The 13,491-nt window shown below is 45.2% G+C and overlaps 1 protein-coding gene across 16 annotated transcripts in view; it reads right to left on the bottom strand.

The window, feature by feature from the left end:
• CELF2 (CUGBP Elav-like family member 2) overlaps positions 1–13,491 on the bottom strand; it is a 452,584-nt gene that overhangs the window by 139,549 nt on the left and 299,544 nt on the right. For 15 of the 16 annotated variants that reach the window (XM_038740993.1, XM_038741000.1, XM_038740994.1 and 12 more), the window contains one exon: positions 9,370–9,566. In XM_038740993.1, coding sequence (XP_038596921.1) covers positions 9,370–9,566 — 197 coding nt within the window. Of the gene's footprint in view, positions 1–9,369; positions 9,567–9,757; positions 9,938–13,491 lie in introns of those variants that run through there. The other variant, XM_038741002.1, reaches the window with a different exon arrangement.

Here is a 13,491-nt window from a genome sequence, read left to right on the forward strand (position 1 = left end):
TTGGCTCAAACTCTACACTTTGCCTGCTGTTTCCAATTTCAAGTCTATGGAGCGAAGTCCCTGGGTTTAGCATTAATTGAAAGAGTGTCTATTTCTATCCTCACACTGCACTTTAGCATCTTGCAAACTTCAATCATATTCCCCTCTAACTTGTTCTCTTTTCTATTGAGCACAAACTCCTCTTTTTTACTTTTTAACCACCCCTTTGGCTTCTTTTGACTCAATGCTCTCAGGCCTTTCAAGTTAACCCTCCTAGACCTTTCCGCATGGACTAACCAGCCTAGACCTTTCCCGCTGCTCTCCTCTGGAATTTCTCCATCTCCTTGATGTGTCTTCAATCACATGGCTCCTAATACTGGTACAGGTGGCCTAAAATGGGATCTAAAAAGGGTTTTTGTGAAAGTGATGGGTTATTTGTTCCTCCAAACTTGGTGTTCTGGACTTTGATTTCTCAAGTTTTGAGTGCTGTCAGTCGACTCCTCTGTCCTCCTTTCCCGGTCCTGGATCTCTGGGTTTCTTACCTCTAGACAGTAAACTCATTGTGGATAGAGATCATATCTGCTAATTCTGTAACTCTATATTCTCCCAAATGCTCAGTTCAGTGCTCTGCACATGGTAAGCACTCAAATGCCATTGACTGATTTCACTCATGCTTAAGGCTATGAGATGCTGTTTTTTGGGGGAAGTCCTAATTTCAGCAGTAAGCTGTACTGGGAATGATGAAACAGATCACCTTGACTTTCAATGCTGAGGCCGTCTGAGGGATAAGGTGGCAAGAAGTGTGCAATTCACCAGAAGGAGCATGCAATAATGTAAGGCCAATGTGCAGAAAAGGGTCTAAGTCCTCAGTGCCTGATCACAGCTATATGAAGCACGGGCCTGGGAGACAGAGAACCTGGGTCTAATCCTGGCTCTGCCGCTTGTCTGCTGTGTGACCTTGGACAAGTCACACCCTCCCTGTGACTCAGTTCCCTCAATCTGCAGTTCCCTCAATCTGCAAAATGGGAATTCAATACCTGTTCACCCTCCTAGACCATGAGCCCCATGTGGGACCTGATTATTCTGTTACTACCTGTGCACTTAGTTCAATGCCTGACACATAGTAAGTGCTTAACAAATGCCACAATTATTATTTTTATGGAGCTTCAAGAGGACTTTTTTCCTTGTAGAGTGGGTGCCCAATACTGCAACTCACTCACTCCATTTTAGGGGGCAGATCTTTGGAAATGTTAGGGAATATGATATGTGCCCTGTCGGTCTGAATCACATTCAAACTCAAATACACATTCTTAAAGGCATCACAGAGATAACTGTAGTCAGTGAAACCATACCTGGCCCTGAAAGCGATTTGCAGCTTTCTCTCAATTCAACTTAAGGCAGAACTTGAATACCAGGCTAGGGACCTCTTCTTTTCAAGCATTTACATAGAAAGTGAAAAAATATCGATTCCCATACCAATTCCTGTGGTCCTTCAAAATTGTCATCCCTTTCTCTCCCTGACCCAATAGCTTTTACCATTATAATCTGACCCCAATCACCTCACCAGCATTCCCCTTTCCAATTCGAGAGGCCCCGCTCAGCTTGCTAGCCTTGTGCGTTAATCTATGGGATACAGCGTGAAATGCCTCTGGGAAATCCAGAAAGATTATACCCAAGCTGCCTTGCTTTCCGAGGCCCGAGCTCGAGACTGTTCACCCGATCACAGGTTTGAAAACCATTTTGAAGGATCATCAGATATTTGTCAAACTTTGTTCTTTAGTCTATCTGGTCCAGTTCACTCTGAATTCCTCTTGTGCCTTACCTGATGAACCTAATGATTTCCCCATAAAGTTACATGGAATGGATCTGATTCATTATGTTAAACTCCCCTGCTCAAATTCCCCAAATCAATATCCCATCATGGAAGTATTGAGCCGGTACCATCTTTCTATATGAAGCAGGAGCTGGGGCAGTCTGGGTCATCGTTGAGTGTGCTCTGATTGGCTTGGAGAGGGTTCCCAGGCAGCAACTGGCAAAGGAGGCAGGAATGAAGGAAGGAGAGGGATTCAGAAGCATGGGGGAAGGGAAAGGTGGAAGAGCAAGGGGAGGAAGCCATGGGGGTAACCTGGAGCCCCCAGGACAGTGAAAGGAGAGGAAAGCAGTGAGGAAGAGAGTCCAAATGAGGTGGGAGGGAGGAGGACAGAGCAGGGACACCTGAAACAGACTGGTATTACTCTAATAGTGCATAGATATTTTAAGTGACTAGCTTAAGGTTTCCCACTGAGACAGCATCCAAGCTGGGCTTGAAGCAGAACTCTCCCACTCTCTACTCCAGGTTAGTGCTTTTCTCTAAACCACTTCCAGAAATTTGCCTCTTCCCTGACTACTCAATTTAACCACTTGGGGTAAAGTGAAGCAAAAGGCATTCCTTTGGGGAGAAGAGCACCAAGAATTTTAGCAATTTTTGTAAACGGCTCCACTTGCCATTCTGAATTACTCCTATGTAAAGGTGAATATATCTTGTATGAACAGGACCCCACTCTCTGCTTTATCCTTTAGAGATCTGAAGTGGCTCACTAAGTGAGATTACTCTGCTAGGTAACTCACAGCTCACTGTCTCAATAGAAGAGGTAAAAATTGCAAGAACGAAAGTCTGCCTTAACTATTACTCCTTGCTTTCCCTTTCTGATTATTAGCTTCAGTGCTAATAATGAGTGAGGTAGGCTGTGAGATAAATTTAATGACCCCTCTGGTACTTAGCATCTACACATTTGTATGGGTCTTTAATTCCTTCTTTCTCTCAACGAGGGCAGTAGTAGCAGTAGCAGCATCACCTAGTGCAAAGAGCTCAGTCCTGGGATCAGAGGAGCTGGGTTCTAACCTTGGCTCAGTCATTTGCCTTCTGTGTGACCTTGGGAAAGTAACTTCACTTCTCTGTGCCTGATTTCAATCGACCAAAGCAGGTGGTGAACCGGGGGACTGAAGCTGATCGGCTCAACAGGATGTTCTCTAGCTGCAACTCTCCCAATGCACTCACAAAATAGGCCCTTACACCTCAGCTGGGGGCCTTAGTTCCACCCCGCCTATCTCAGGCTTCCGCAGGGTAAGAAAAAAAAATCAGTAAGTCCTCCAGTCGGAAACCATCCTCTTGCTTGGAGGATGAGTAGAACTGCCAGTGGTATGAAAAGTCAGAGGACCGGGGCTAGAGAGAAGCCTCAGACATCAATTAAATACTTGAGAGGGTAAAGAGAAAAAAATCAAAATGCTACCAGCAGCCTGGAATCATTGGGGGAGTAGGAGCTGTGGTGAGGAGACTGATTCTTGTAACTAGCTAAAATGAGGAATATCCTCCTTTGATCAAGTTATCAGAAAAGTTATCTTCAGAAAAGATCTCCCTCCACTGTAAACTGTGAGTTCACTGAGGCCCAGAGACTGTGTCTGACCTAATTATCTTCCTGTGCTGAGTACAGTACTTGACACATGGTAAGTGCTTAACAAATAATATTCTATCATCATCATCATTATGCCTCTCAGCAACAAAATACAACTCTCTAGCCTACACATGGGGAATGGAGATTCCGTTTTGTTGTACTCTATCTTCCACGGTCACCCTCACGGGTCAAAAACACAGGACTCTGGATCTCAATGCCACATTTCCTCAAAGTCCCCATTTTATTATACTGTCTCTCTGTGCAGGAGCAGAACTAAGAATGCTGGGTACTTGAGGTTGGCTATTTCAGGGCCCTACGCACTCATTTGTATTTACTGAGCACCTACCGTGTGCAGGGCATTGCATTAAGTGCTTGGGAGAGTATCGTAAAACACAGTTGGTAGACACATTTCCTGCACATGACGAGTTAACAGTCTAATGCTACAAGGAGGTCCAGTCATCATTCTATGCAATTCTAGGACCCTCTGTCTCCCTGGAGTTCATGGTCTACCATGGCTAGGCTTGTCTGGCTTTGGAGACTGCAATCTGATGCCATTCTGAGAGGGATGCTCTCAGAATTCCCATCCACTTCAAGTCTGACAGATCACAGCTCTCCCCATCTTCAAAGCTCTTTGGAAACCACATTTCCTCCACGATATCTTCCCTGATTAATCTCTACTCTCCCCAGGTTTTATCTCAACAACTGCCCTTTAAGCACTTCAGTGCCCCCTAAGTACTGGTGTACTTACAGTCACCCTCAGCATTTATAGATATGTGTCTTACATATGCTCTTACTAAGTATTACTGCTCAGTACAGTGCTCTGCACATAGTAAGGGCTGAATAAATACCATTGATTAATGTGTCAGGAAAGCCAGAGGAGCAACAGCCTTGGATCTCAAGACACTTAGAACAGACAATCCAGTCACAAAGAGAAAGGACAATCCATTTGCCTTTTATATGGGCTGAGCTTTCATGCTTAAAGATAATAATGACAGTAATAACTGTGGCATTTGTTAGGCACTTACTATGTGCAATGCACTGTACTAAGCGCTGGGGCAAATACAAACAAATTGGATTGGACACAGCTCCTGTCCTGCATGGGGCTCACAGTCTTCATCCCTATTATACCGGTGAGGTAACTGAGGCAAAGAGAAGTGAACAGACTTACTCAAGGCCACACAGCAGGCAAGTGGCAGAGTAGGGATTAGAACCCATGACCTCCTGACTCTCAGGCCTGTGTTCTATCCACTGGGCCACACTGCTTCCAACTCTCTCGTGTTCTTTCCTGCTCCCTTGCTCTCTGTCTCTCATGGGTTGACCCCATCTGTCACTTAAAGGAAACGAGCACAGTTTGCTGCTGCAGAGGTTTCTGATGCAGGGTTTTCAAAACCAGTGAAATAACTTTAGAGTTGACATGCAAATTATGTCTATCAAAGGAAAGCAGGTCTTAAATAAATGAAAAGATTAGGATGATTGCTCACCCCAGCCAGACAAGGAGACAGAAAAGCTGCTTACAGGACTCAGATTAGGCATGGGGTTGAGAGGGTGGGAGTGTTGTTTCATTGGCTGAATTTGAAGAGTCTGCTAATAATTTCTGCTATGCGCTTGTCTCCCCAGGAGACTAAGGACTATCACTTGGGACCTCAGTTTCTACATTTGTAAGGCCAACACTTCAACAATGAGACAAGACAAAGAAAACCCTCTTGACTGTAAGTTCATTGTGGGCAGGGAATGGTTCTACCAACTCTGTTATAATTGTACTTTCCCAAGGGACTGATACAGCGCTCTGCATACCGTAAGTGACCAATAAAATACCACTGATCAAAAAACACATATACAGTTCATTTGGGGTTGTAGCACGCTGCTGGAGAAAAAGACGACTTGCTCCCTGGGCCTCTAATGTAGCTGCTGTGGTTAGAGAACTACCATCCGGCCTGTTGCACATATCCGGCAACTTCCCCGGTTTATCAAGAGACCAAAAGTGGCGCGGTGCTTTTTAAGTTCACAAAGCGCTGAACTGCGTTCTCATTCATTCATTCATTCATTCAATCGTATTTATTGAGTGCTTACTGTGTTCTAATCCCACCTCCCTCACACTCATTTTTAAGTGACTTTACAGTGCATGGTATTATTGATGTGTTTTCTTTCTCCTGAATTTTGAAGAGTGTTTAAGATCACCTCTGTGGTCTTGTAGGGCACAAAGACGTTACATGTGTATATCTTTCCACAGGCATCATGAGAGCCCAACTTGGAGCAAGTGAGAGTGGGATGGTGAAAGTGCAAGCAAACCAGGAAGCTTCAGAAATAAATAGGTCACATGATAATGCCTAGAATTTCCACACGAATAAAAGTGAGAGGAAAAACTGACCATTTGAAGATGGTTTTTCTGATCTCTAAGTCTAAGGGCAAGAGATATCCAGGGGAGGCAGAATGGTCCTAGTTCTGCCTCTGAACTGCCTTTTGACCTTTTTGACCATAAAAACCTATCAAAACAATTAACCACTCTGGGTTTTGGTATTCTCAGCAATAAAATGGGAATAATACTATCTGTCCTAGGGATTCCACAAGGGCACAGGCTAGAACTGATGTGGCATAGCTGAAGAAAACAAAAATGCTACATCAATTTCTGCTGGTGGTATTACTTAGCCCAATCCTCCCCGTGCCTGAATTTAATTCGTGATAGTGAACTTCTATAGTGGGAAAACTGGACTCAATATTACTAATAATATTATCATCATCATTATGGTAATATTATAGGGACTCCCTGGTCAGTGCTCTTAATTATTTCTAGGAAAATAAATTGTTAAGTGAAAAAGCACTAACGAAGCACAATTTCCTATAGGAGATGAAGTGCACTAGTGCTATTTCAAGATCCCAAATGGACTAAAAACAATATATCAAAAGCTGATAAAAATCTGATAGTTATGTGATAATAATAATAATAATAATGGCATTTATTAAGCACTTACTATGTGCAAAACACTGTTCTAAGCACTGGGGAGGTTACAAGGTAATCAGGTTGTCCCAAGGGGGCTCACAGTCTTCATCCCCATTTTACAAATGAGGGAACTGAGGCCCAGAGAAGTTAAGTGACTTGCCCAAAGTCACACAGCTGACAGTTGGCGGAGACAGGATTTGAACCCATGACCTCTGACTCCAAAGCCCGTGCTCTTTCCATTGAGCCACGCTGCTTCTCTAAAAAAAAACAGTAACAGTAATCAAACAGTAATCCAACTATGCACTAACAAAATCTTCTGAATTGGGACTTTTTCATTAATTACATATGTAAATATTTCCCAAGTGGTGTCTTTCACACCCTATTCAAAAGAGAGGCATCTTGAGCTAACAGACTATACAGATCTATTACGATCTATATTAAACTGAAAGTGTCACAGGATTCAGTCTCTCCATTCGCACCAGGAAAAATTCTTCAAAAGTCAAGGGGAGTTGAGAAAGGAAGATGTTTAGGCCAAAGACAAACTCTGTAGCCATCTCTAAGTGAGAGAGCACTGTAAGAGCACACTAACTCTTCCTCAGCGTGATCATAAAGGAGTGTTTTAATAACATAAAATATTACTAATATTGTATTAATATTACTGCTCATAATATCACTACACCCTTAACAATGGTTTCATGACAAATTGTTGCCACTGGACCAATGCCAGCTCAACTGTCATTTCCACAGCAGTGTCAGACAGCAGCAGAAACAAGGACCGTGGTGTTGGCGTGAGTTGAAAAGTGGCCCACAGCAGGAAAGTGCTGGCAGCCCAGGCAAGATGGTACTAGGAAAAACAAATCACTATGGAATCAGGAAAGCGAGCAAGCCCTAGGAAGCCAGGACCCCTACCCAATCATCAGACCTTCCCGGTTAATGACAAATAATGCCCTCATCAAGGTTTGCTTCCTGCCTCTCTGCCCTGCCCCCCACCGGCATCACTCTCCCTCCCCTGAAAGGCTTGTGTGAATCTGGACTAGATGAGGTCTCGTGGATTGGGCTTGGCCTGGTCCCAGGTCAGCCCCACCCAGATGGCCCCACAGGAGACATGTTTAGCTCTGACATGGGCAGTTGTCTAACTCAGTCAGTCAGTCTTGGGACCCACCCAAAATGCCCCCCAAGTGACAACCCCTCACCCCCCCCCCCCCCTGCTCCAAGTGGCCCCAGAACAGCTCTTGGGGCCTGCTCTGGTCAGGAACGGACCTGTCATGGTGGAGTAGCAACATCAAGACCATTTTATTGCGGATGACAAGGTGATGCCTGGATCCCTTTTTCTGACCAAGAGGAGGGATGCGGGCAATGCCTAGTCTCCTCTGGAGTTGGAAAATTCATTCATTCACTCAGTTGCATTTATTGAGCGCTTACTGTGTGCAGAGCACTGTACTGAACGCTTGGGAAGTACAAGTTGGCGACATATAGAGACAGTCCCTACCCAACAGCGGGCTCACAGTCTAGAAGGGGGAGACAGACAACAAAACAATACATATTAACAAAATAAAATAAATAGAATAAATATATACAAGTAAAATAGAGTAATAGATATGTACAAACATATATACATACATACAGGTGCTGTGGGGAGGGTAAGGAGGTAAGGTGGGGGGATGGGGAGGGGGAGGATGGGGAGAGGAAGGAGGGCTCAGTCTGGGAAGGCCTCCTGGAGGAGGTGAGCTCTCAGGAGGGCTTTGAAGGGAGATGGACTCAGGTATCTTCCCTTAGGGGCCCTTCCTGCTGTACAGCATGAAAAGGGTTACTGGATACCTTTGTTTCCCAAGGATTGGGATCCAAGGGGAATCCATTAGCTTCACTCCAGGCCACGATCTGAAACCCAAGCAACCCATCCTCTCCTGAATCTTGCTCTCCGGGCTCAAGGTGGGATAGAAACAGCCTTCCCCTTCAACCTCCCACGAACTCTGAAAATTAAGGTGTGGGGTGGACAAGTTCTTGGGTTTCATTTTTGGTGAGGCATTCTAGGGTTCCCCAGCGAAAGAAAAAATCCAAATTTGCCTTTTACTGAGGGTAGAATAAAAGAAGCTCTCTTTACAGTACCAGATTTTTGGAGGCACATTAAACATTTTAGACCACTGGATCCTATCGAGGTGCATGGAAAGAGCAATTTAATAAATAGATCCCTCAATGCCGAAAGCATAAATGCATCTCCTCAAAGAGGGCTGTTTACTCTCTCTCCTCCAGTAGCATCAAACCCTGTATTTGGACAATTCTTTGAGATCCCCACGGACTGTGTACATATGAAGTGTTCCTGCAACGGGGAACATTTTTAGAGGGGGGAGGTAGTGGAAATATTAAGCTCATGAAATAAAAGAGCGAAGAAAATTACCACTCGGAGAGGCAGCCGCCCCCGGACTAGGCTAACACCGGCTGTAATGTGACCTCAAGAGAGAAATCAGGAATCTGGAAATGAGGCAGTACCATTTCCTTGATATCGCCCCTGGAGTGATATCACAGTGAGCGGCCAGGACTGCCTGCCCGCCCTCTCTTTCTCCCTCTCCCGCCTCCTTCCCTCAGTTTCTCATCCCTCCCTCCTGCCAGAGAGCACCCGCTCCTGTGTTATTTCCACCTGTTTAGAAAGAGGAAGTGGCGGGTGGGGAGGGGGGAGTAGTGCCTGACACTAACTAATCCTGGGAAGCTGCTGCCTCACCCTAGGCAAGCGAGGGACTGTCTTTCTCTCCTCTGCTCCCTTTGGCAGCACTGGAGACCTGCTCAGAGCCCAGCCCAGAGCACAAGCACCGGCAGTTGGGGGTGGAGGGAAGAGGCAGGAGATACCCTAGGGCGACTGGACGTTTCAGCATCTTTGCAAAGCCAGGCATCCCAAACGCAGCTCCCTGACCTCCTCCTCTCTTCCCCCTCAACCCATCACACCCCATCCCTCCTGAAAGAAAACTGTCAGACAAGCAGAGGCAGACTAGAGACAGAAAGCAAAACCATCAAGGCGGCTGACCGTACCTTTACTTTGGGGAGGATTCTGACTCCGATCTCGGAGGACGTTAATCTGGTAGACAGCTCCGTAGGGCTCAAAAAGTTCTTTTAGCTCTTTTTCCGACCATGACCGGGGGATTTGCCCGACAAACATCTTAATGGCATCTGGATCTGGTTGGTCTGAGTGATCCAAAGCTCCGTTCATCTTGCTGGCTGTGCCGTTACTGTCAAAGAAACGGAACCGAGAGGCGGAGTGAGACTGAGTTAGGGCAGCATGGTGAGGGACAGGAAGGAAAAAATGTCAAAGGGGGGGCGGCGGTGGTGGGGGAAGGGAGGCCGGGGGTGGGCTGGGGGAGGAAAGTGCCTATTGAGTCTAATATATTTCAAGAACTGAACAAAGCAGAAGCACATTTACGTTGCTCTTCGGCGACAGCTCTCACTGCGGGCTGTTGTTTGATACCATTGCCCAAGCAGAGAGCTGAGAAGCACCAGCCGTCAGCCAGGACATGTACATGTTGCAAGCAGAGGCCGAGGAAGCAACGGTCGCAAGTTGAGATCTCTTCGCACAGCTTCTGCTCAGCACAACTCCAATGATATCAAACCCCAAACTAGCTAACAGTGGAAACAGGAGAGAAGAGAGAAGAGCTGACTTTCTGGTGTCTGTCTTTTTTTTTTTTTTTTGGAGGGGAGTAATAATGAAGTCACATGAAAAGAAAATGAACACTTGGCAATCTGTCAGATGACTAATGCAAGATGCCTGCGATGAATTTGCAGATTGTGTGAGGCCTCCATGTGTGTATCAAATGAGTGCATCGCTGCTCAGAATGGCAAGCACTCCAGTTATGCGGCTGCTTTCAGCTCATTGGTTGTCTCTGCTTTAGAAAGGGATGGAGAGTGTGGACTGGGGCTCTGGTTTAAAAAGCGCATTGTTTATGGCACCGCAGCACAAAGGGCACAATTCAGAAAGGCATGGGCGATCCCAGAACTGCCTGCTTTGTGCTGAATGGGTGGGGGGCGGACGAGAGAGGGGAAGAGAAAGAGAACACACTGCTTCAGAAAGTTGGGTCCCCCATAAAGGACACTGAATATTTCAAATCTTTCACACTCCATAAATTGCTCTCCCTATCTGATTTCCAGATGTTACAGCTGAGTTCTAAACAATCACACTTTTTGGGGGGAGGAGGTGGGGGTGACGGAGAAGTCTGTTTTTTATTCTTTGGATGCCATGTAAATATTTGGGGACCACCCAGGGTCCCAAACTGTACGCTTCTAAATATTAGTTTTCCTAAATGTCCTTTTAAAGGCTTAAATCTCAATGATCCCAGAACCGCAAATTCAAGGCATCATCATAGAACATAATGAAGATAATTTCCAATTATTTACTTGGATCCTCACTATTTGATATGCAGTCAGCAAAGGAAAGCACAAATCACACAGATCAAGCACCACCCCCTTCACACTATCCCCCCTATTCCTTTCCTTCCATCCCTTTCAAATCTCTTCTCAAACCCCACCTGTTCTGTGACAGACATCTGCCAAATTTGCAATTGCTCCTCGTTATTTCTTATAGTCTGCTCGGTTTGTATTCGTCGGTTATAAGACCTTCATGACGAGGGACCTGCCTTATCTGTAGCTGAACAAGTGTAAAACAGAGCACTCTGCACACCCCCAAAGTCAGGCAAAATCTAATACCACCATCAACACCACAAAGTGTGGTGCATTTGGAGTAACAGTAGAGCAAGCAATTATATGTTTATTTAATAACTCACCAAACAGGTCATATAATTTCACTGCAGCCTAAGAAAATGTACACAGCTTTCCCCGCTAGGCTCTCCATGAACGATTAGGCACTTTAAAATTAACTGGATATATTAACAACTAGATACTTTTTTTCAGTTCCTGGGGCAGTTGATTTTCAAGAAAGAGAAATATTGAAATTTATTACACAGTCGGTGACAGTAACTATGCCTCCTTTGCTGCTCCTGGCCTTAAAACCCTCCTTCTTCCAGACAAGCGTTCTCCATTTGTTCCTCTTCCCTATTGTCTCCTTCCCCTAGACAGCCATAAGAATTTCAGTGCAATTCAAAGCAAATTCACTGTTTTCTGTAATCAATCTTGGTTGAAAAAAAATCACACCAAAGGAAACACGGCATACAAACTCTTCTCTTGGTGGTTAGGACAAGGTTCTATCACACAGGAATTGGATCACCTTGCCTTTTGCTTCAGAGCTCATTCTCCATTGAACTGTCCCTTTCAGATTCACAAAATGTCTTTAGAAGTTTGAAGGTCTGATATTAGCTTGAAAGAATGCACCCAGCTCAGAATTTCAACCAGGGTCAAAGAGCGGTGTGACTTTACTTTGGGGACCGGAAAGGTCTTGTGGTTGGCTGCAGTTGAGAATTAGGCAGGCCCAGAAAGGGGAAGAGAAGAAAGGTTGTAGCACAGAGAGAGCTCAGCTCTGGCAGAAAATGAGGACAAAGGGATTAGGATGGCTGCATCTTCACTACTCAGAGTATAATTAAAACTGGCTGAGTCAGAAAGACAGGCACTGACTGCTGTTTGTTTCAATCAAGTTTGAATATTGTCAACTTATTGTCTATATTATCGGGTGGAATCAAAAGCAAGTGGTAGGAGCATCTCAACTTCAGCCTCTTGGCGGCTCAGTCTCGAGACAACATTTTCGCTTCTGCAAAGTGTCACAATCTCATTGGTGCCACAAGACTTGTGGCTTGGTGAGAGTGGGAGGGAAGAAACACACCCGGAGAATTCTAGAATCTCCATCGATCCGAGTTTCAAACTCAACTTTCCTGATTTGTCTGCATAACGTTCTCCCTTCGATCAATTTCTCTCCAAATTGCAGATTTAGGAAACTGAGGCCCAGGGGATAACGGTCAGGATTAGAATGTTTAGCTCTTAATTACAATAATAGCTGTGGCATTTGTTAAGCGCTTACCATATGCCAAGCACTTTACTAAGCACTGAGGTAGACATGAGATCATCAGATTGGACACAGTCCCTGTCCCACAGTTTAAGCAGGAGGGGGAACAGGTATTAAATCTCCATTTTACAGATAAGGAAACTGAGGGACAGAGAAGTTACATGACATGCCCAAGATCCTTTAGCAGGCCAGTAGCACAGCTGGGATTAGGACCCAGGCCCTCCAACTCCCAGCCCCACACTCCTTCCACTAGACCACACTGCTCTTCAGCACTTCCATCTGCAATTTAGATTCCAGAGTCATACAGCTATGGGTGCAAGAGGTTTGGAACTACTGATCTCTGAGTCTTTTTCCTACATCCCCCAGGCCCAATCACAAAACTTGTGAGATCATTTAAGAGCTAAAATATGTTGTCAGTATCTTTCAGATATGATTTTTTTCTTCACCAACCTCTGCCATAATCTACATCCAGGTGCATATCAGTTCTCTTCCCAATTGGCTTGCCCATCTCTGCATCTCCCCATGGGAGCTTTTGTTTTGGAACATAATTCATCCCAAACAGCTGGAAAAATCATTTTCTGGAAACATCTCCCAGATCACATTACCTCTTCCTCAATCCATCAATCAACAGTATTGATCATAATGATGATGATAATAAATTAGGGTATTTGTTTAGCAATTACTACGTGCTAGGTGCTGAACTAAGCACTGGGGTAGATACAAGCCAACTGGGTTGGACACAGTCCTGGTCCCACATGGGGCTCACAATTTTAATCCCCATTTTACAGACAGGGTAACTGGGGCCCAGAGAAGTGAAGCGAATTGCCCAGGTCATACAAAAGACAAGCGACAGAGCGGCATTAGAACCCAGGTCTTTCTTACTCTCAGGCCTGTGCTCTATCCACTAGACCATGCTGCTTCTCCTATGAAGCACTTACTGTGGACAGAGCACTGGACTGAGAACTTGGGAGAGCATAAGGCAACAGAGTCGGTGAGCACATTGCTTGCCTGCAATGCCAAACTGCTTCTATGACTTCCAATAACCCCTCAAATAAAAACAGAATCTTGATCATGGCCACCTGATCCCCTCTGGCTCACAATTCCCACCTCCCTTAACACCTCGCCTCGATCTGTTTGTTTCAGCCAGACTTGCCAACTCCTCCGGGATGGACTCCTACATCTTCTCGCTATGTACATTTCCTAGGCCGCTT

This window comes from Tachyglossus aculeatus, assembly GCF_015852505.1.
Source record: "Tachyglossus aculeatus isolate mTacAcu1 chromosome 12 unlocalized genomic scaffold, mTacAcu1.pri SUPER_6_unloc_1, whole genome shotgun sequence".
Lineage (NCBI taxonomy): Eukaryota > Metazoa > Chordata > Mammalia > Monotremata > Tachyglossidae > Tachyglossus > Tachyglossus aculeatus.